Source organism: Podarcis erhardii (genome assembly GCF_964252035.2).
Source record: "Podarcis erhardii genome assembly, chromosome: 4".
In the NCBI taxonomy this organism is placed as follows: Eukaryota; Metazoa; Chordata; class Lepidosauria; order Squamata; family Lacertidae; genus Podarcis; species Podarcis erhardii.
Genome location: NC_138508.1, coordinates 17,909,363 through 17,931,489, shown reverse-complemented (window position 1 = coordinate 17,931,489; position 22,127 = coordinate 17,909,363). Strand labels below are relative to the sequence as shown.

The window sequence follows — 22,127 nt, the reverse complement described above, 5'->3', positions numbered from 1 at the left end:
TGTTGCAGTGCAGACAGAATACTAACAGCCACTCAGCCATTTTTAGGAATCGGGGAGTATGTTATGGGGTCTTCTGCTCCCTCATACTTCCTTTGCGGTTCCCTCACTGCAAGAAGTGAAGTGACAGGGAATCAGGGAGAGGGCCTTCTCGGTGGTGGCACCCTCCCTGTGAAACACCCTCCCACCAGATGTCAAGGAGATAAACAATTATAGGACTTTGCGTAGACATCTGTATCATGTGTCACCTTTTTTTTTTTGAATTTGCATTTTATTTATTTGTTGACATTCTTATATTCCATCGGTAAACGTTGTCATATTGCATTACAGGACTTACTATAATATAATTTCCAACATGTATACAAAAATTATATACAAATTTTATATACCTAGAAAGAAAATGAAACAAAAAAAAAGAACAAAGAGGAAAAAACAAAAACAACCCCCCCCCCAATCATATACACACTAGACTTCCTGTCTTTCCTGTTGTATATTCCTTTTTTTACAAGTGAATGTACTCTTCTTATTGTATATTTCTTTACATATTATCTAATACATTCCTATATCAATATGTGCTCTTAGTCTTATTTCTCAACTCAGTGTCACTCCAACGTCAATCAAATGCTAGCATAGATAGCAAACCTTTACTGTATTTTTGAACATATGTTTTATATCTATCCCATTTTTCCATAAATTTTTGTTTTGAATTGCCTCTCAGGGTATTTCTTAACGGTGCCATTTCAGCAAATTCTTGTAGTCCGAGTCATGTGTCAACTTTTAATGGTTGTTGTTTTACTGTGGTTTTATAATTTGTTGGTAGCAGCTCACAGTGGCTGGGGCAACTCGGTCAGATGGGTGGCATATAAAGCATAAAATTATTATTCTTACAAATTCCCTTTGTTAAGTGTGGTGGATTATCATTACACCTGACCCAAATGTGAAAGGGCACACCATAAATGGCTTCTGAGAATAGGTTTTCCTCCCCACACCTCTTGTAGGTATAATTCTTCAATACATTATTTTTAAATGATGCTTCAGATACATTTTATTTTTTAAATCCAAACCCTACTGACCTTGATAAACAAGAATGTTGTAAGTATTTATTTTTTTTAAAGAAAGAAAGAAAAAGTTCAGTAGCATTCAACGCAGTGACTTGAAAATTACAAGTATCTGGTCTTTTAAAAATGCATAGTGGAACTACTCAAGGGCAGTTCTTTATTTTCCTGGTCATTTATTTCCTTTCAGCATTTGCTTGTAGACTGAGCCAGCTTTGGGGATAAAATGGAGCCGCTGGCATCAAAATCTCCTTTCTGGATTGTGAGCACTTAATAAAGCGAAGGAACGTCTAGCTTAGGAGTAGGTTTCATCACCACCAACCTTATAAGAGACAAGACACACACAAAAAAGCTGCCATTCTGACAATTCCAGGGCTTATTGGCACTTTGCAAAACGTTCAAAAGTGGTGAATTTCATCCATTGTGGGGCTATAACCTTCTTTCTAAAGCCTTCCAAGTTGGTGACCACCACTAGGTCTTGTGATGGCAAATTCCATGCATGGTATTGGGTGCTCCAGTAGTTCCTTGAGGGAAAGACCTCAGGTTATGGACCTCAGGTTAGAGAGACACTGGTGTAGACAGTACTGAGCTGCATAAGGCAGCCCCCTCCCCCCCCCCGTATACATAGGAAGGACCATAGCTTAGTGCTAGAACATCTGGCCTGCATATAGAAGACCCAAGGTTCAATCTTTGGTATCTCCAAGGTAGGAATGGGAAATGTTCCCAGTCTGAGACTCTGAGCTTGATGGAGCAATCTAAGGCACCTTCCTCTGTTTTGACCGCTTCATTTTCTTCTCCAATCTGATTTCCACTGTATGTGTTGGAATCATAGAGTCTTAGCGTTGGAAGGGATCCAAGGGTCATCTAGTCCAACCCCCTGCAATGCAGTAATCTCAGCTCAAGCATCCATGGCAGGTGGCCATCCAACCTCTGCTTAGAAACCTCCAAGGAAGGAGAATCTACAACCTGACACTTCCACTGCAAAACAGCTCTTACTGTCAAAGTTTTTTCCGAATGTTTAGTTGGAATCTCCTTTCTTGCAACTTGAAGCCATTGGTTCGAGTCCTACCTACCCTCCAGAGCAGGAGAAAACAAGTATGCTCCCTCCTCCATTTGACAGCCCATAAGATATTTGAAGAAGGAGGCTATCATACATCCTCTCAGTCTCCTCTTTTCCAGGCTAAACATTCCCAGCTCCTTCAAGCGTTCCTCATAAGGACTGGTTTCCAGGCCCCTGATCATCTTGGCCACCCTCCTCTAAACACATTCCAGCTTGTGAATATCCTTCTTAAATTATGGTGCCCAGAACTGGACGCAGTATTCCAAGTGTGTCTGACCAAGGCAGAATAGAGTGGTACAGTGGTGCCTCGCAAGACGAAATTAATCCGTTCCGTGAGTCTCTTCGTCTAGCGGTTTTTTCGTCTTGCGAAGCAAGCCCATTGACAGCTTAGCGGATTAGCACTATTAGCGGTTTAGCGGCTTTTAGCGGCTTATCAGCTTAGCGGATCAGCTGATAAGCGGCTTAGCTGCTTAGGAAAAGGGGGGGAGGGGAAAAAGCCCGCAGGAACTCGCAAGACATTTTCGTCTTGCGAAGCAAGCCCATAGGGAAATTCGTTTTGCGAAGCGCCTCCAAAACGGAAAACCCTTTCATCTAGCGGGTTTTCCGTCTTGCGAGGGGTTCATCTTGCTGGACACCACTGTACTAGACTTCTGTTGATGCAGCCTAGAATAACATTAGCTTTTTTTTTGCTGCTGCATCACACTGTGGTCTCACATTAAGCTTCTGTTGTGTTTCCATACATTGCAAAATAAGTATAGCAACACCACAGCTGACTTGGAACAACCATATTGCAAGTCTTGGCGCACACATGTGCAAACTCCACAGAAACTGGCTTTGCTCTACTTACGAAGCAAATCCTTTCATGGTCTCTTTTCCTCACGCAGATCCATCCTTTCCATCTCTTGGTTTGCTTTCTGCTGTCTAGATAATAACCATGTGCCGACTGAGATTTTTTTTTTTTTTTTAAAGAAGCTTCCTCTAAAACAATGATTTTTTGAAAAGAAAAGTAATTCAGCCATATTCTCTCACCCAGTGTAGATTTCTGCGCAACCATCAGGCATCTGCTGATGGCAAGAGTGACATTGTCTCCCATAATATGCTGCTGGGGGGGGGGGAATAGAGGAATTTTGACAGTAGGTACAGTTCCTTCTGAGGGACAGGGGTGGCGCTGTGGGTTAAACCACAGAGCCTAGGGCTTGCCGATCAGAAGGTCGGCGGTTCAAATCCCCGCGACGGGATGAGCTCCTGTTGCTTGGTCCCTGCTCCTGGCAACCTAGCAGTTCGAAAGCACATCAAAGTGCAAGTAGATAAATAGGTACTGCTCCGGCGGGAAGGTAAACGGTGTTTCTGTGCACTGTTCTGGTTCGCCAGAAGCGGCTTAGTCATGCTGGCCACATGACCCGGAAGCTGTAGGCCGGCTCCCTTGGCCAATAAAGCGAGATGAGCGCCGCAACTCCAGAGTCGGCCACGACTGCACCTAATGGTCAGGGGTCCCTTTACCTTTACAGTTCCTTCCAAAACCCTTGGTTGAACTGAAGACAAACCTCTTCTCCATTCCAAGACTGAGAAGAAGGGAGAATGCATACCTGTTTGATACAGGAACGTGCATAGACACCTATATGCGCTGCCTTGTAAACATTCCAAGTTTGGTATGGCAAGAGGCTCTGGAGGTGGCTCCCTGGTGGTGGTGGACCCGACACAGACAACTGGGAAACACTGGCCTGCGAGCGCCCCACCTGGAGAACAGCCTTTACCAAAGCTTTCATGGGCTTTGAAGGTGCTTGAACTCAGGACGAAAGGGAGAAACGTGCGAAGAGGAAGGCACGCTTGGCAAACCCTCACCGTGATCAGCTCCTGCCTGGAAACCATTGTCCCCACTGTGGAAGGACGTGTGGATCCAGAATTGGCCTCCACAGTCACTTACGGACTCACTGTTAAGACTTTGTTCATGGAAGTCAATCTTACTCGATTACGAGTGATCGAAGAAGAAGAAGAAGAGAAGAAGAAGAAGAAGAAGAAGAAGAAGAAGAAGAAGAAGAAGAAGAAGAAGGTGGTTGTGGTGGTGCACCCAGCCCAGAAGATGTGGAGAGCTTGCCAACACTGACAGAAGGAGCTTGCTATGTATTGTGGGGATTATTTCCTGGTATGTTCTTTCCCCATATGAGTTCAGAACATTTGCTTACTCCATGGGTAGACAAACTAAGGCCTGAGGGCCAGATCCGGCCCTATCGCCTTCTCAACCTGGTCCGCGGACGGTCCAGGAATCGGTGTTTTTACATGAGTAGAATGTGTCCTTTTATTTAAAATGCATCTCTGGGTTATTTGTGGGGCATAGGAATTCGTTCATTTCCCCCCCTCCAAAATATAGTCTGGCTCCCCACAAGGTCTGAAGGACAGTGGACCGGCCCCCTGCTGAAAAAGTTTGCTGACCCCTGGCTTACTCCTTTATAACATTTCCGTTTGGCCTCCCTCGCTGTTTTGATGCTGCTTTACAAAAATAATTTTGAAAACAACGCACTGCAAAACCCAGCACTTTGGGGAGAAGAAAGCGGGGAGCAAGCTCTCACAGCCAACCTCAAGCTGCAGATCCAAACCACAACACTGTTCAACACCGCAATTTGGACTGCCAGGGGTCCCCGTTCTGCAATGGGGTCCCGAGAAACCATTCTGTGCGTGAACAGCTCGCGATACACCTGTTTGGCCACACACTTCTGAAAATTGTGGGGCGCACAATGGTGCATTCTGCAGATACACAATTATGGATGCCGTGTGAACCTGTGGGCCAATGAATACCCGATCCCCTGTCTACATCTGTGAAATTTTCCTGACAAAGCCTGTTCTCTTGAAAGTCCAGGCGTGACCATTCTTTCGCAGCGAGCTTTAATTCTCCTGCCCTTGCCGGGGGGAAATGAACTAGGTTTTGAGCTGTCCACAGAAAGCCCTTTGATTCCTGCTCCTCCTGCCTTGCAGAGATGATGAATGCACCTTGGGTCTGAATGCAGTGAGAAAAGATCCATGTTTCCTCCTTGCACCGTCTGCCTTGCATATAAGCAGAAGGCTGTGGACCTCTGGCTGGGACCTGTTGTTCAAGATGGCAGCCGAGGGCCCCCTTATTGACAGGACACTTAATTCTCGTTCCTGCCATCAAGCCCTTAGCTGGTGTTATCTTGTTTGTCCGGCTGCCTGGAATGAATGGGGTCCTGCCTTGTAGCTGAATTAAACTCGGCCACAACTTTGGTGGCCTTGGAGAAGTGTCTGCCGCATGATGAAGTGCTTTAATTTTTCCACAAGGAGAGCATTGTTAAGGCTGTCTGGGCCTTGGTTTCCCAGAGAGACAGCCTGGCTTTTTAGGAATGCTTTGGGTAGAAGCTCCTGAGTTATTCTAGGTATTCACAACAATGTCGGGGTGAGAGGATCTGGGTGCAAGGAGCACAGGGCTCCTATGATTTCAGAAAAATAAAAGTCATGTACAATGTTACCTCAGGTTACATATGCTTCAGGTTACATACGCTTCAGGTTACAGACTCCGCTAACCCAGAAATAGTGCTTCAGGTTAAGAACTTTGCTTCAGGATAAGAACAGAAATTGTGCTCCGGCGGCGCAGCAGCAGCAGGAGGCCCCATTAGCTAAAGTGGTGCCTCGGGTTAAGAACAGTTTCAGGTTAAGAACAGACCTCCGGAACGAATTAAGTACTTAACCTGAGGTACCACTGTATCGGGAAGTTTTTTATTGTGACGTTTTATTATGTTTTTATATTTTACTGGAAGCTGCCCTGAGTGGCTGGGTAGAATAATCATCATCATCATGGGAAGACAGGTTTTATTTACTTTTACTTATTTTACAAAGCCAGCGTTATTTTACAAAATAAAGTGAGTTGTTTGTTTTACATATTGTACAAAGCCAGCCTTCGCCAGCATGATGTTGTGTACTACAACTCCCATAACTGTGCTGGCTGGGACTGATGGGAGTTGTAGTCCCAGGAGTGCACCTAGGGGGAGAAGGTAGCTCGTAAGTGATGTATAGGCAAAGGAGATTTAAAACCTGAACGCAACCAATTCAGACGGTTAATGAATCAAAATGCACCAAAAACACAAAAGAAAAGGGCTTTCTTTTGTCCCCCTGTTGTTCAGCAGGAGCATCAAAAAGTCTCCCCTCTTTCCTCCCCAAGAGTTAGGCTGCTAAAATGAAGAAATCTTTTTTTTGGGGGGGGGGCACAAGGATGGGAAACCCGGAGTAGATTTTGCTGAGCTCAGTTTGGGTGCAGAGAACAAATTCTCGGGACGAACATGTGCTCAGTTTCTTAATTCTGGTTATCTGCCCCTACTTCCCAAACCACTAGTTTTCACGTGACTTAGGGTTCATGTTGATCTCCACAAGCCTCACGTCTGCCCAACCTTCCTGTAGAAAAAAAAAATCAGTCTAGTTGTGATTGTAATGCTGTGGTTATATGGATGCGACCTCCCCTGGGACACTTGTGGGATGTGCAGGGCCTTTGTGGGATGTGAACTGGGGGGGCGGTAGTTCCAAGGTCCAGATAGAGCAGCTTTGAGGGCCGCATTCAGCATCTGGGCCTGAGGTTCACCACTCTCCCCTATAAAAGCATTTACTCCTTGTCCAACACAATGGATGGAAGAACCTACTATTATCCAATATGGAGGAATGGTGCTGGGAACTAACAGAAACTAATTAATAACAAGAAAAATTTGGGCTTCCCTCTTGGGAAGAAGAAATGAATGGCACTTTGACTATAGTTAAACAGAAAGTAGAAAAGATATGGACTGAGTATCTTAAATAATCATTTTCTAATGTAACGGCAGATGGAAAAGCAGAAGTCCCCCCTTTTATCTTTAATGTTTCTTATCTCTCCGTTCTTCTTTTCCTCTATTTTCTTTCTATCTTTCCCCTCTTTCTTGTCTTTTGATTCTATCTGTTCCAGATATTGTATTGTGAAAACCGTAATGAAATTTTTAAAAATCTTTGTTCAGCAGCTACCCCTGTCCTTGCCTAAGAATCATTTTTTCTCTTCTGTTTCTTTTCCAGGTTTTAAATACAAGAATTCCTCAGAATTGGGAGGGAAAGAACTTTTGGCTCGAAGAGGCGCTTCTTCGTTCGCATCCCGGCACAACCTTGATTCCCGTTTGTTCGTTTTGGCTGATTGACGGCGAGTCCCGGAGGAGAATGAGACAGCTGAAAGGCAAGCCCAAAAAAGAGACGTCGAGAGACAAAAAGGAGCGAAAACAAGCCATGCAGGAAGCGCGACAGCAGGTCACAACCGTGGTGCTCCCTACGCTGGCCGTGGTTGTGCTTTTGATCGTGGTCTTTGTGTACGTGGCGACTCGCCCAAACACAACGGAATGATGCGGCTGTCGAACTCCGCCGCAACTTTTGCCTCCTCTTCTGCCCAATGCCAAAACCAAACCAAAATGAAAAGTCCCCGAAAGGAGGAAGAGAAAGAGAGCCTTTTCTCTATCTCCGAGTTCATAATAATAATAATCCTTTTGCAAAAAGAAAAAAGGAATCTTCTTTCTTTGACTTGAACCAAACTCCACAGTAAACACAGAACGTATTTGCCACCATGGCACAAAATAAGTTTTCTCGCCCAGCTCATGTGCCTTTTTGACTTTGAGGGGGGAGCACAGGGACCCCTCCCCATTTTTGAACCCTTTCATCATAAAGGGGGGGGGCGGGGGGTCACTGTTGCTTTTGAAAATTTCTATAAATCGAGTTTGAGCCTATCAATTTGTTGGCAACATTGCAAGTGTTGTTACCGTGAGTCGTTGTACGTTGGCTTCGCAACTTTCCAAAGAAACAAAACTGCCCCCCCCCTTTCAGAATGTTATAATGGCATTTGGAAAACTTTGACTAATATATATATATACATATATTTATTTTTGGAATAAAGAAGATGAGTCTTGCATAAAAGCTTTCTTTTCGACTTGACCCTCAAAAAACACAAAACCCAGCTCCGTTATGTAACGTTTTCCATCAAACGCACGTCAGAGGGCAAACAAAAGGTTTCACCGTGAGGCTAAACTGGTGTTAAGATAGTTTTTAAGATTTTGAGGTTGTCCCTGCAAAACTGCTTGTAATCAGTGATAACCGTAGCTTTAAGTGGTGGCTGGAATGGTTTGAGAAGCAATAAGAAATGGCATTTTGGAAAGTGGTCCACATGCAGGTGATTTAATTTTTTCCTAAATAAAAATAAAAAAGTGACCTTACTTCTAACATTTACTGAGGGTCTGCTCAAAACACGGTGTAAAAACCACATACAGTGGTACCTCGGGTTACATACACTTCAGGTTACATATGCTTCAGGTTACAGACTCCGCTAACCCAGAAATAGTACCTCAGGTTAAGAACTTTGCTTCAGGATGAGAACAGAAATCGTGTGGCGGTGGCATGGCAGCAACAGGAGGCCCCATTAGCTAAAGTGGTGCCTCAGGTTAAGAACAGTTTCTGGTTAAGAACGGACCTCCGGAACGAATTAAGTACTTAACCTGAGGTACCACTGTACATTAAAACTGAGGGCAACAAAATTTAGCAAGCTGCCTTACCCTGGCTCCAATTATTTGTCCATCTGGTTGAGTGTTGTCTTGATTGGCAGCTGCTCCCCAGGGTCTCAGCCTAGAAACTTTCTCCACTGCCTTTAGATGGAGATGCCAAGGATTGATCCTGAAACCTTCTGCATGCAAAGCAGATGTCCTACCCACTGATCTACATCCCCTCCTTGAGCCTCCGGAGACTATGGTGCCCGATACAAAATGGCGCAAAGGAAGGAAAGGAGAACGGGTGATGGAAAACTTTTCGGGGGCTTCGAGTTCCAAGGAGGGCGCCTTCCCAGCCCTATCAGGGGATTGAACATGGAACCTTCTGCATGCAAAGCAGGCGTTCTGCCACAGAACTATGACTCTTCCCCAACCATCGGTGGTCAATCTTCAGGTCCATTAGGCTGTAGAAACATACGTAGGAATCTGCTCTCCAATGACCAGGCCCTTCATTCCTCTAGCTCCCATCTTTCCCAAACTTGGGTCTCCAGCTGTTTTGGGACAGCAATTCCCATTGGTGGGAATGGTTGGTGCATGAAACAATTTTTTAAAACACCGGATTTTCTGATCTATAAGACTCACTTTTTCCCTCCTAAAAAGTAAGGGGAAATGTGTGTGCGTCTTATGGAGCGAATGTAGGCTGCACGGCTATCTCAGAAGCCAGAACAGCAAGAGGGATTGCTGCTTTCACTGCGCAGCGATCCCTCTTGCTGTTCTGGCTTCTGAGATTCGGAATATTTTTTTTTTCTTGTTTTCCTCCTCCAAAAACTAGGTGCATCTTGTGGTCTGGTGCATCTTATAGAGCGAAAAATACGGTATCTTCTGAACTCACACAGATGAGAAAGCAGCAAGTGCAGTGTGCCTGCCTGAGCGTGCATTCTCAGAAGTGATTCTACAAGGGGATCACTAAACTCTCCAAACATCATAAAAATAAAAAATATATTTATTTTGAAGATTTGCCTGCCATCATGCACCTCCAGGTGGTATACAAGGGGTACCCTGGCATCTCCCACCCAACCACTGTCTAGACCAGCATCCCAACCTCGGCCCTCCAGATGTTTTGTGACTACAACTCCCATCATCCCTGACCACTGGTCCTGCTAGCTAGGGATGATGGGAGTTGTAGTCCCAAAACAGCTGGGAGACCCAAGTTGTTGAAATCCTGCTCTAGCTCAGTCTCGTCTACACTGATTGGCAGCTGCTCTTCACGGTGCCCCAAAGGAAACATTTCTAAGAGAGGGGGCCAAATGGTAGCTAAAGTATCTTCTGTATTGCAGTCTGTCAGCTGAACATCGCTTGCCCTTTTAACAGGGTTTTCTCCTACGGTAGAGAATCAAACGAGAGATACAGTAAAGCTACCGTATTTTTTGCTCTATAAGACTCACTTTTTCCCTCCTAAAAAGTAAGGGGAAATGTGTGTGCGTCTTATGGAGCGAATGCAGGCTGCACAGCTATCCCAGAAGCCAGAACAGCAAGAGGGATTGCTGCTTTCACTGCGCAGCGATCCCTCTTGTTGTTCTGGCTTCTGAGATTCAGAATATTTTTTTTCTTGTTTTCCTCCTCCAAAAACTAGGTGCGTCTTGTGGTCTGGTGCGTCTTAGAGAGCGAAAAATACGGTATATGTGGGGGAAGCTTTTGCTCTTCAGATGTTGCTGAACATAAATTCTGGGTCTGATGGAAGTTGTAGTTTGGCAACACCTGGAGGGCCAAAAGTTAGCTCTGCTGTATAGAAAAACAGTAACAACAAGTGAGAAAAGACATCGGCTTACAAATTTGCTGGTCGTAGGTCTCTCTCAATACTCTTTTTTTTAAAAAAAAAAATTAAAATTGTATACATTATTCTGGTCAAAAACTTTTCTAAGTGTTTCAGCAGTAGGATTTCAAACTGTTTCTGGGCGTGAAGAGGCGGCAACAGAATGGAATGATTTATTAGAATCCTTTTAGCAGAAAAAAAAAAATCACACTGTGCTATTTCTTCGAGCCCCATCATGTGATAAGCCACCAAAGGTGCTCATTACCTGATAAAACCATTTTGCATATATTCTGTCAGCCCTCCCTTCCCCACAAATCCATTTATAGCAGTGATTTTATTAGCAGCAAAATTTTCTTAGCGTGAATCCCATCTCGGTGTAAGATGTTTATAAAGGGCCAAGACTTTAATGGAGCTCTTGCAAATAAGTTTTTCTTTCCTTTTCCTTTTTAACTATTATTGTTTTGAGTCGGAAGAAAATAAAGGGGAATAGGAAGGATTGTCCTTCCCTCGTTACAATGGTGAGAATACTTAGCTCTTTCAAATGAGAGGTGCTTTAAAAAAACACAGCTGTAGCAATTTGAAACTGCCAGAGGACTCAAGGGATTCCTGTTCGTTTGTTTAAGGTTGGACGCATTACTAAGGCATCAGAATATTTGACCTCTGAGGTGGATCATGCTGAATGACTTGCGTCCCCCAAGAGAACCTTGCTATTTCAAGATCTCCCTCCCACAAAAGAAAAGCACTGTTGAGAACCATATGCTAGGAAGAAATGGCTCAAGGGTGACTGGAGAAGAAGTGAAGTTGAGAAATCTAGGTCAGTGGTGGAGATCTTGTGGTTTCTCCAATTCCCCTCATCCCCAACATCAGTTTCTTTCCGTACTTGAACAGGATCTGTGCTTCCTTTTTTTTTAATCCTATATTTTATTGCCGCTTCTGGCTTTCGGGGTTGCTCTTTGAAAACCCCTTATAAACAAAACTTTAAAAAATATTCTCAGAGCTCTTAGTAGAGTGAAGGCTGCATTCTTAAACCCAGTTCATGGGGAGGAAGTCCTCTTGTTGACCCAAAAAGGAACCATGAGTAAACCTATTTAGGATCCCATCTGCCAGGACAGGAACCGTGGGGTGGTTATGGGGAACATGACACTCTATGAAGTGCCATATGAAACCAGTTTTAATTCTACCTTCTTCCGCTACCTTGCAGGACATCTTCGGGAGAAGAAAAGGCTAAGGAGCTTTTGGGGGGATATTTTTGGGGGACAGATTTATTAGGGAGATAGCTGGAAAGGACACTGTCTCTGGTGCCCTCTTACCCCTGTGCCGCCTGGTGTGCCTTGCCGTCCCGCCCCTGCTTTCCTACGCTACTGGCTGGTGCCAAGCGTATTGCTCTGCTTTCCTTTGGACCACATAAGTGAGACCAAGAGAGAGGTCTTTTTTTCTGGGCAGCCCAGGACCTCCATCCACACTGCCCAGGCTTGTGCCCCAAGGCGGTCACTTGGGCACTGCTAATGCAGTACTGTCATACCTCTTGTTACGTTTGCTTCAGGTTGAATCTTTTCAGGTTGCGTCCCGTGGTGACCCAGAAGTAACAAAACTGGTTACTTCCAGGTTTCTCCGCTCGTGCATGCACAGACGCTCAGAATGACGTCACACGCATGTGCAGACGCGGCAAATCACGATGCACAGATGCAGGTTGCATTCTGCTCATCATGCGAACGGGGCTCTGGAACAGATCCCGTTCGCATCCAGAGGCCTCAGGTTACAGACTCCACTAACCCAGAAATAGTACCTCGGGTTAAGAACTTTGCTTCAGGATCAGAACAGAAATCGCATGGTGGCAGCGGGAGGCCCCATTAGCTAAAGTGGTACCTCAGGTTAAGAACAGTTTCAGGTTAAGAACAGACCTCCGGAACAAATTAAATTCTTAACCCGAGGTACCACTGTAGTTTGACTTTACCTCTGGAGGCGCTCTCCATTTTCTCTCAAGGCGGATGGATGCTAGCCACAACAATTCTACCTGTAGCAGATTGTGGAAGCGGGATGCTTCATAGAAACATGGAATCATGATTGGAAGGGACCCCAAGGGTCATCATGTCCAAACCCCTGGGATGCAGGAATCTCAACTAAAACATCCATGGCAGATGACCATCCAACCTCTGCTTAAAAACCTCCAAAGAAGGGGAGTCCACCACCTTCTGAGGGAGTCCGTTCTGCTGTCAGAACAACTCATACTGTCGGAAAGTTTCCCCCAATGTTTAGTTGGAATCTCCTTCCTTGTAAATTGAAGCCATGGATTTGAGTCCTACCCACCGGAGCAGGAGTAAACAAGCTTGCTGCCTTTTCCATGGGACAGGAAGATGGCCATCGTATCTCCTCTCTCGCTGCTGTTCTTGGGCGGAAGGAGATATGCATGCGAATGACATGAAACATAGCCCTGAGCTTTGGTACCTAACTTAAGCAATCTGCTTTCAACCTGATTCAGTTGTGTTAAATTTATTTATGCTCCTCCAGGCTGCGTATTAATGACCATGCTTGGGGAATAGCACTTGTGGTTCTGGGGCATTCTGTCTGGTGTTGCTAACTCAAGACCTGCCCTGGCAAGCAGGGCAGCCATCAAATCCGCTAGTTGTTATTGCTGCGGAAACCTTTTCCTTCAGGAAAGGAACCTCTTTGATAATTGCTACACATGCAGAGGAATGGGAAGGTTCCTGCCAGAATTCTAATGCGACAGAGGTCCGTGGAACAGGTTCTCCGCTGGAAGAAAAGCACAAGGGGAAATTAACTCTCTATATCTTTCTGACGGCTGGAGGCTGTTGGAGTTTTGACAGCTCTATCCCGTGCTTCCGTAAAGGATGCTGGCGGTTTTCTCTCGCAGCCCCCTGACCTGGAAAGCTCTCCTGGATAACCTATGGCAGTCCTTTGGAGGTCTCCTTAGCCCGGGTCAGCATGTACAATGGTCAGGGATTGGAAGTGCTAAAGCTTAACAATGTGTGATGGACCACTTTCTGCATCCCTGGCTAATGCTATTCTTTGCTCCATCTTTGGAGTTCTCTCTTCCTTAAAGCCCTTCTCAGTAGTCCTCAAACCAAGCTTTTTTTTTTTGCACTGATAGGAGTGTCAGGAGTTCAGCCTACACTCGAGTAGGACCCTGGTAGAGACACATGCCCAACTGGCATGTTCCCTCCCTCTTGGTCAATCGTTCAGGAGCTTCATAAGCTTTCTTCAGCCCGAACATCACAGAGACTGATGCCAACCAACACCGGCACACTTAGGGATCTGCAGAGTCTTCACAGCTTGTGTAACAGACCTTGGCAACTCAGCATTTTGGCTAATCTACTTGATTTACATATAAACACACATGGAGCACTGCAACATGGCTCCCTCTCTCTCTAGCATCAGACAGCAAAGAGAATGAACAAAGGACAATAGTCCCACTTCAAGGAACACAGTAACACAAACATCCTGTCTTCATCACTTCCCACTCTGTGGAGTCAAAACATACACCGTCATGTGAAAGACAACAATCCTATGACTGCAATCATGGATCAGGAATTCTAACAAGGAGAGCCATTTTGTTTTAAAGGGGTGGGTGGACAAGCATTGGTAGGAGACACTGCAGGCCTGACTGAATATAATTTACCCCACATATATTTTTCCCAACAGGCCCCTTCTTGTAATAATAAAGAATGATTGTTTGGGGTAAAAGTTGTAGAGTCAGCTTATGGTGCTAATGGATACACGTGGGAAAGGTAACAATTTTGGGTTTTTTGTCTTTATAATCCTTTGTGGATGTCTAAAGACCGTTTAGTAATTATTGGAATAATGTCAAGACTGCCTCATAATGTACAGGACAATTCACTTTCTGCACCATATACTTCTCATAATGTGTTTTGCATCTTTAAAAAAGCAGTTTAGGCAACTAGCAGCATTTTAGTGGCTTTCAGGAATTTGGCAAAGGAGAATTCCTGGAGGCCAAGATTCAAGTATAGGACAATATTCTTTGTTGAGAGAACCCCAGCAGAGATTTAAAGGCACAAAATATTCATGGAAATATCAGCTGTTAGGCCTTTAAAATGTGCCCTTCTGAGTTCCAAAATGCCCTCTTAAAAAGTTTCTTCCTAAACTTTCCTTCTTTTCCCAGCATAGGAAAAAGACCACAAATTTGCTAAGTTAAAAATGGTATTACTTACCAACTCTTCAAAGGTCAGATTCACATGCTTCAGATGCACAAGCAGAAAAATATAGCTTAGTTTCATCACTTTATAAAGTTCCTAAATTTTTGGTATAGGAACTCAAGAATGGCTGATGAGAGCCATGCGGTTGAGCTGGAGCAACCAGCTCAATCCACTTTACATGCTGGGCATCTCAGACAGAGGATGCGGAAAGCAATAGGCTTGATTGCCTATTTCTTCCAAAGGTAAGGGGAAGTGACCTGGCAGGTCACCTAACTCTGTGGTATTAACCCCTTCATGCATTAATTAGACCAGGCTTCCTCAAACTTGGCCCTCCAGATGTTTTTTGGCCTACAACTCCCATGATCCCTAGCTAGCTGGACCAGTGGTCAGGGATGATGGGAACTGTAGTCTCAAAACATCTGGAGGGCTGAGTCTGAGGAAGCCTGAATTAGATTTAAACATGTTGGTTATATGAGGCTGGTTATCCCACAAAAAGCAGTCACAACCTTAGTACATGAACAGAACTGCAAAGGTGTAGGTCTTGGGGTAAGTGTCCAAAATCCTTTAAACATGGGTTTTCACTTATGACTGTTCAGGGTTCATAAATATTTATTTGAAGAACAATGTAAATAAAATTAACCGTAAACCAAAGGCTAGAATGAATGAAAATTGAATTAGTAATCTGCTAAATCTGCTTCCACCCAGCTAATTCATTCTCCCCTCCACCCTCTTCCACTGGTCAACAGATACCAGTGAGCCAGTAGAGGACCCATCAGTATTGGCATTCTGCCAGCTGTTGAAGTCACACCTCTTTAGACGAAAGAGAGAGAGAGAGAGACACACACACACACACACACACACACAGAGAGAGAGAGAGAGAGAGAGAGAGAGAGAGAGAGAGAGATTGCACATACTTTTGTAAATCAAGAAAATCTTTAATAAAAATACATTTTAAAAAAAAAAGATCCCTACTCTCCTGACCTGAACCTCCTGTTCTGAATGGTTTTGATTGCTGTTTTAACTATTTTAATTGCTGCTCTGCTTTAGTGGGTTTGTTTTATTGTGCCTTTTAATTGAGGGTGTTCATTTTAAGGCTCTGATGGAATTGTTTACGTTAATTATGTGTGGAGGCAGTGGAAGACAGGAGTGTCTGGCGTGCTCTGGTCCATGGGGTCACAAAGAGTCGGACACGATTAAACGACTAAACAACAACAACATATTTTTTAAAATGGTTATTATAGTTTCGAAGCCACTTTGGCAATTAAGCAGCCTATAGTATTATTCTCACCGCCACCATTGCAATTGTCAGGCCCTGCTCCCTCTAACGTCTCTTTCCTGCTCCCCTTAACTTTCCTTCCCTCAAGCAATTTCTTCTCCCATTCCTTATAAAACACAAATCCCCCAAATGTGCTTCATTGCAAGTCTATTCCTGCAAGTTTCACAGATGTTGGCTATATGGGGCACTGGTGATTTCCCCCTTTCTTTTCCTGGTTTTTTTTTTAAATAAAAGGTTATTTTAAAGATCCCCCCCCAACTCATTATATCTCATTTTCCGTAAATGATGTGCCATCAGTATGCATGGGGCTCTTACGATTTGATCCTATAGTTCACTTTATGGGTCCACAAAGGGGAAAATAGGGTAGAAATAATCCAATCAAAACAGGAATTGCCCAGCCTTTAAGGAGCCCACCCACTGAATTGTTACGAGTCGTTTATCAAGGGATGCCTCTTGGTCTAGACACAGGCTTAGAGAAAGGGGTTTTACGGAGAGAATGGAACCTTCATCTGAATCTGTTTGTAACGGCACACAGTTTAGAAATCACGGTGTGAACCTGCATGGTATAGTGCAGCAATTCTCAACCTAGGGTCTCCAGCTGCTGTTGGGACTACAACTCCCATCAGCCCTAGCTAGTAGGAACAGTGGTCAGGGATGATGGGAGTTGTAGTCCAACACTGAGAAACACTGGTGTACTAGATAGAATACTGTAGCATAGCTGGAGAGACCTGGTTTCTAATCCCTACTTGACCGCGAAGCCAAATGGGTGACCTTCAGTAAGTCATGATCTGTCGGCCTAACCCACCCCCCCTCACAGGACTGTTGTTGTCCATGCTTTGTAATTTCTTTGTCTTGTAAGGCACCTTGAGTGTAGCCGCGTACACAAATTTAAAACGAAATAAAAAGGAGGTTCCTTGGAGGAAGGGTGTAATTAGGAACATAATTAATAACCATTACTCGTCTATTATTTTTGCCCTTTCTCCTGTGCAAGTCTCCTTCACGCTCCGAGTCAGCATCCGCTCCAGGTTATTGCTCTTTGCCTGCCAACCCCTGGATTTACCTTTTGAATAATACAATACTCTACCCGTATTTCCTGTAGTTACCTTCAGGTGTCTTATTGAAGCTGGGTCATATCCCTTTCTGAGTACATCTCTCCTTGACTGTAAAAGCTATCTCCTGCAGGTACTCATTAGTTTTATCTCCCAGTTATTATTTCTGTATAGCACTGCTCCACAAATCATTTTCGAGAGAGAGAGTCGCTAAACGCTGTCAAAAATGCATCGCATTCCAAGTTGCCCAGATAGTTCTGGGCTGCCTCCCTGTCCTTTGCTAACCTGACGCAGGAGGTTCCAGCTCATCAGAGTTTCTGTATGGCCTTGCATCCCTAAAGAGGGGAAAAATGAAAACCATTCTTATGAACTTACAAAGGGTTCCCCCTACAGCATTTGCAGACAAGCAACACTGGCCTTTGACCGCACTCGGAACACTGTGTACCGTTCTGGTAACCTCACTTCAAAAAGGAGCTGGAAAAGGTTCCAAACAGAGGAATCAAAAAGATCAAGCAACTCCCTTATGAGGAATTTGTACTTTTTTCAGTTTAGAAAAATGGAGGTGTTTAATATTATGCGTGGTGTGCAGAAAGTGGGTAGAAAAAGTTCTCTTCTGCTTTCATAGTACTAAAAAGCCTGTTCTCCTTCATGGAGAGCATGTGTTGTGGTGGGGGCCGCCAGGACATTCCAAAGTTGTGGGGCAGGCTAATTGACCGTTGGCCACTGATGCGATTGGGCTTCCTTTGTCATTGGGAAGAAGTTAAATTTGCCATTTGTTGATTGACAGCCAGAAATGCTAAAACTCCTTGCACAAGGCTAGGGCTTCCTCTTTTCGCCCGTGCATCAGATTGCCCCCCCCCGAATTAGGGTTGTTCGCTTGAGCTTGCTATGCCTGTCATGGGATCGTCTGCTCTTGGGGCAGGGGCCTGGTAGGAATTTTGTCCATCTGGCTGATTGGCTGGGGCCATTTGGTTTTTGCCTATTGCGTAGCAAATCGTCACAACTTGTAAGGTTGCGGTTAGGCATTGGTTTATGGTTTGGTTGGTTGAGGGGCATGGATTGGCTGTGCCTGCCCCTCTAATGCTGCTGCTGTAAGGGATTCTGTTAAAGGAATTGGGGGCTAACTATTGCTTGTCCACCCTGTCAAGGGGGCTCGGGCCACTGCAAGAGCTCCTGGCTGCATTTGGGGTGGGCTGAGGGCAGGTTCCCTGCTCCGTCGCTAGCCCCAAGTGTATTCCCCTTTTCTGACTTTCGCAGGCGTGCAGAATGTCAGACTGTCCCCCACGGTGGGGGCAGCTAGTCTCAACCAATGCCTAAGCAACCACTCACATGTTTGTATTTTAATAAAGTTGTGGCCAAAATTATGCCAAAAACCTTAAACAAAAATATTGGTGTGATGTGTGAGTTATTGGGGTGGCCCTGGGGACCTCGACACGCAACTTGTTGGCCACCTAGTGAAGCTGAATTCAGGAAGATTGAGGACAGGGAAAAGAAAGTCCTTCTTCACACAGGGCATGGGCAGCTTGGACTACTGCAATGCGCTCTACTTGGGGCTACCTTTGAAGGTGACTCAGAAACCACAACTAATCCAGAATGCGGCAGCTAGACTGGGAGCAGCTGCCGGGACCATATAACTGTCATTTAAATTGCTACTCATTATTGATCCAGAGGAGATTCCAATGTACAGTTAACAGAGTCAAAACTTAAACACGTTGCAGGATTCCCCAAAAATAGACCAGAGGCGTTTCATCTAGCAGCGCTTTACTGCTACTGAAGGCAAATGAGCATAATGGTCACAAATCCAATACAATCAGGATTGGCACTGTCCATAAGAAATCCAGTTGCAGCAGACCTAACTTACAATATCTTATAGTCTAAACCTGAACACTATATACAGTACACCACACCAGTACGAAAGAGAGACAGAGAGAGAATGAAACCCAGGCTCCTTCTGGCCTCACTATTATAGTCAGCATGACCTTGACAGAAAGAGATAACAGAACCAGTTTAAACCAGCTGTACTCAGCTTCTCTGAAGGAATAACCCAAACATCATTAAGTTTCTTTCACAAAGAGAAGCTTCCAGAACCCCCTGATCTAATTAGAATAGGAAATATCTCTACACATCAGATCAACACTTTCTGTATATAGAATTGCAAGACCTACATTGGCTCCCGGTACGTTTCCAAGCACAATTCAAAGTGTTGGTGCTGACCTTTAAAGCCCTAAATGGCCTCAGTCCTGTATACCTGAAGGAGCATCTCCACCCCCATCATTCAGCCCGGACACTGAGGTCCAGCTCCAAGGGCCTTTTGATGGTTCCCTCACTGCAAGAAGTGAGGTTACCGGGAACCAGGCAGAGGGCCTTCTTGGTAGTGGCACCTGCCCTGTGGAACATCCTCCCATCAGATGTCAAGGAAATAAGTAGCTATCCTATCTTTAAAAGACATCTAAAAGGAAGTTTTTCATGTCTAATGTTCGTATTATGTTTTTATATATGCTGGAAGCTGCCCAGAGTGGTTGGGGCAACCCAGTCAGGTGGAGCGGGTACAACTAATAATAATAAAATAGTGTGAACTATGGAATTTCTCCCCAAATATGCAGTGATATTCTACCAAATCATTTAAAAGATGATTAGACAATTTTCTTGGAGGACAAGGTTACTGAGCAGGTGATGCCTATCAGAGGCAGGATACATCTGAATACCACTTTTGGGAATCACAAGTGGGGAAAATGCTGTTGGACTCTGTTTCTGCTTGCTGGCTTCCCAAGGGTGTCTGGTTTGGACACTGGTTGGAACAGAGTGTTGGACTTGATGGGCCTTTGGCCTGGTGTTCTTAGTTTGTACAGATCCATATCTTAATCCTTTTTGGTCATCACCTTCTGGATCCACCAGTGTAATAAGATGGCGTGCATTTGACAATCCAGTGTTTCACGAGCCGCTTCCTGGTTCTGCCCGTGCTTGTGGCTGAATGATCACCCACTCCTTTGCTCTCAGCTCTAACAGGGGCAGGAGGGCCAATATCAGATTTCTCTCTTTTTTGGCATAAAAGCCCTGTCTCTGACATAGGAGGGGAATATCAGATGCATCCTATGGCCCATGAGATTCACTCCAAAGGGCAATAGCATTGCACCTCTAGTTAGCTGGACCTTTCGCTTGGAAAAACGAATCATTAGCAATAATAACTTCCCCGTTTTTTAACGCTGGACCTTAGATAACCCATTTACTTAACTCTAGCCTCCGCAACTCTCCAGTAATTGACTGAAATTGTTTCTCAATTTCTGTGCAAGTTCACTGACACCTCCCAGCTGTATCACGTCTTGATATAAGATTTCTGGCTTGACAACGTTCACATACTTGATCATTTTCTTTTCCTTTGCCGTTTGTTCCTCTCTAGTGGTTCCTAATTACCTCCTGGAGTTTCCCTATGTGCAAGTCTTTGATGTCCCCATTACCACAGTTCATCTTGTACAGAACGAAGGCAGGGCTGAATCGTTCCCGGTGTTCACAAAGGGCTTGGAACACGTAGCAAAACCATGATGAAAAGGATTCCTTGTCCCTCCACTGTGAAAACCCACCTGCTTGAAATATCGGCATTATTCTGAGCTCCTTGAATTGCTCCCTGAATGCCGCAGTTGCAAAGATTAGGGCAGCAATGACGGCGCTCAGTTATCCTGTCGTGGCTTAGCTAAACGTTAAAAGAATTTTGAACATATAGCCATGCAAAATGGACTCCTGCTTTCATGTTTCCTGCCTTAGGTTTTAAAGCAGCACTAGGAAGCTGGCTCTCGCCTTCGTTTTCGTTTCCCACAATGCCTTGATGTAGCGTTCCTCTGGGGCATTGTGGGAAATAAAAATGGTGGCTAAACCCACCTGCCTGGTGCTGCCTGTTCTGTTGCTGACCTCCGCCATTGCCAGGTAAGCCTTACACTGGCTACCTACCTGGAGTTGTTTAGTCGTTTAGTCGTGTCCGACTCTTCGTGACTCCATGGACCAGAGCACGCCAGGCACTTCTGTCTTCCACTGCCTCCCACAGTTTGGTCAAACTCATGCTGGTAGCTTTGAGAACACTGCCCAACCATCTAGTCCTCTGTCGTCCCCTTCTCCTTGTGCCCTCCATCTTTCCCAACATCAGGGTCTTTTCCAGGGAGTCTTCTCTTCTCATGAGGTGGCCAAAGTATTGGAGCCTCAGCTTCAGGATCTGTCCTTCCAGTGAGCACTCAGGACTGATTTCCTTCAGAATGGATAGGTTTGATCTTCTTGCAGTCCATGGGACCCTCAAGAGTCTCCTTCAGCACCAATTCTTTGGCGATCAGCCTTCTTTATGGTCCAGCTCTCACTTCGGGGACATATCAGAGGCACTATGATGCGCCCTCAACCTTGGAGCTATCTCTAGCCATATAAACCTGCTTAACAGCATCACATGGTATCTAGAGGACCACCTTCGCCCATATGAGTCTGCCCAAATATTGCAGGCGCTGCTCCGATTTGTCTTGGTGCCATAGTTACATAGGACAAGACACCTTGGTACATAGGTCTCTTGTCCTACGTAACTGATTATTGTCTCCCATGACTGGCAGTGGCACTCCATGATCTCCTGCAAAGGTTTTTAAATCCTGCCAAGATCCTTTAACTGAACCCTGGACCTTATTTATGAGTGCTAACACAGAGCTGCAAGCTCTCACCATTATTATTGCAGTCATCGTTCGGCTCTGGTTGCCATCAAGTTTTGCCCAATGTGCGATTTAGTGAAAATGCCCTTTTGGAAAAATACATACACAGAGACTTAGCAGAGTTCATAGATGCAGGCTGTTCAAGTTTCCCAATGTATGTGTTGTGATGCTTGGGGCAGCACCCTTTGTATTTAGTGTAGTCACCTCTTTAAGGAGGGGTGACAAGGAAACTTTCATTCTTGCTGTCCTAAACAGCTTGCCAAGAGGTTTTTAGGGTCTTGTGTATGCAGGCCTTTCATATGGCCGGTGTGAGCTGAATCAGAGAAACGGTGTTGTTGTATGAACTGATTTGACTGGAATAAGTCTGGAATGGCTGGTACTGGTAGGGAGAATTCCATTGGAAAATGGGAACAGAAAATGAGGTCACGAACGGAAATCATCCGAACAAATATCAGTTGTATTCAGTACCATTGTTTTAAGTCCACTAATGTTAGGTAATTAATTACATTATTTCGTGCATGGTTTTTTAATATATACAGTGGTACCT

General features: G+C 44.8%; 1 protein-coding gene across 4 annotated transcripts in view; it reads left to right on the top strand.

The window, feature by feature from the left end:
* SMCO4 (single-pass membrane protein with coiled-coil domains 4) overlaps positions 1–8,034 on the top strand; it is a 55,013-nt gene extending 46,979 nt beyond the window's left edge. For all 4 annotated transcript variants that reach the window (XM_081860877.1, XM_081860876.1, XM_081860875.1 and 1 more), the window contains exon 2: positions 7,153–8,034. In XM_081860877.1, the coding sequence (XP_081717003.1) occupies positions 7,291–7,470 (180 nt within the window). In that variant the 5' untranslated portion in view covers positions 7,153–7,290 and the 3' untranslated portion in view covers positions 7,471–8,034. The remainder of the gene's footprint in view (positions 1–7,152) is intronic.
* The last annotated feature ends 14,093 nt before the right edge of the window (positions 8,035–22,127 follow it).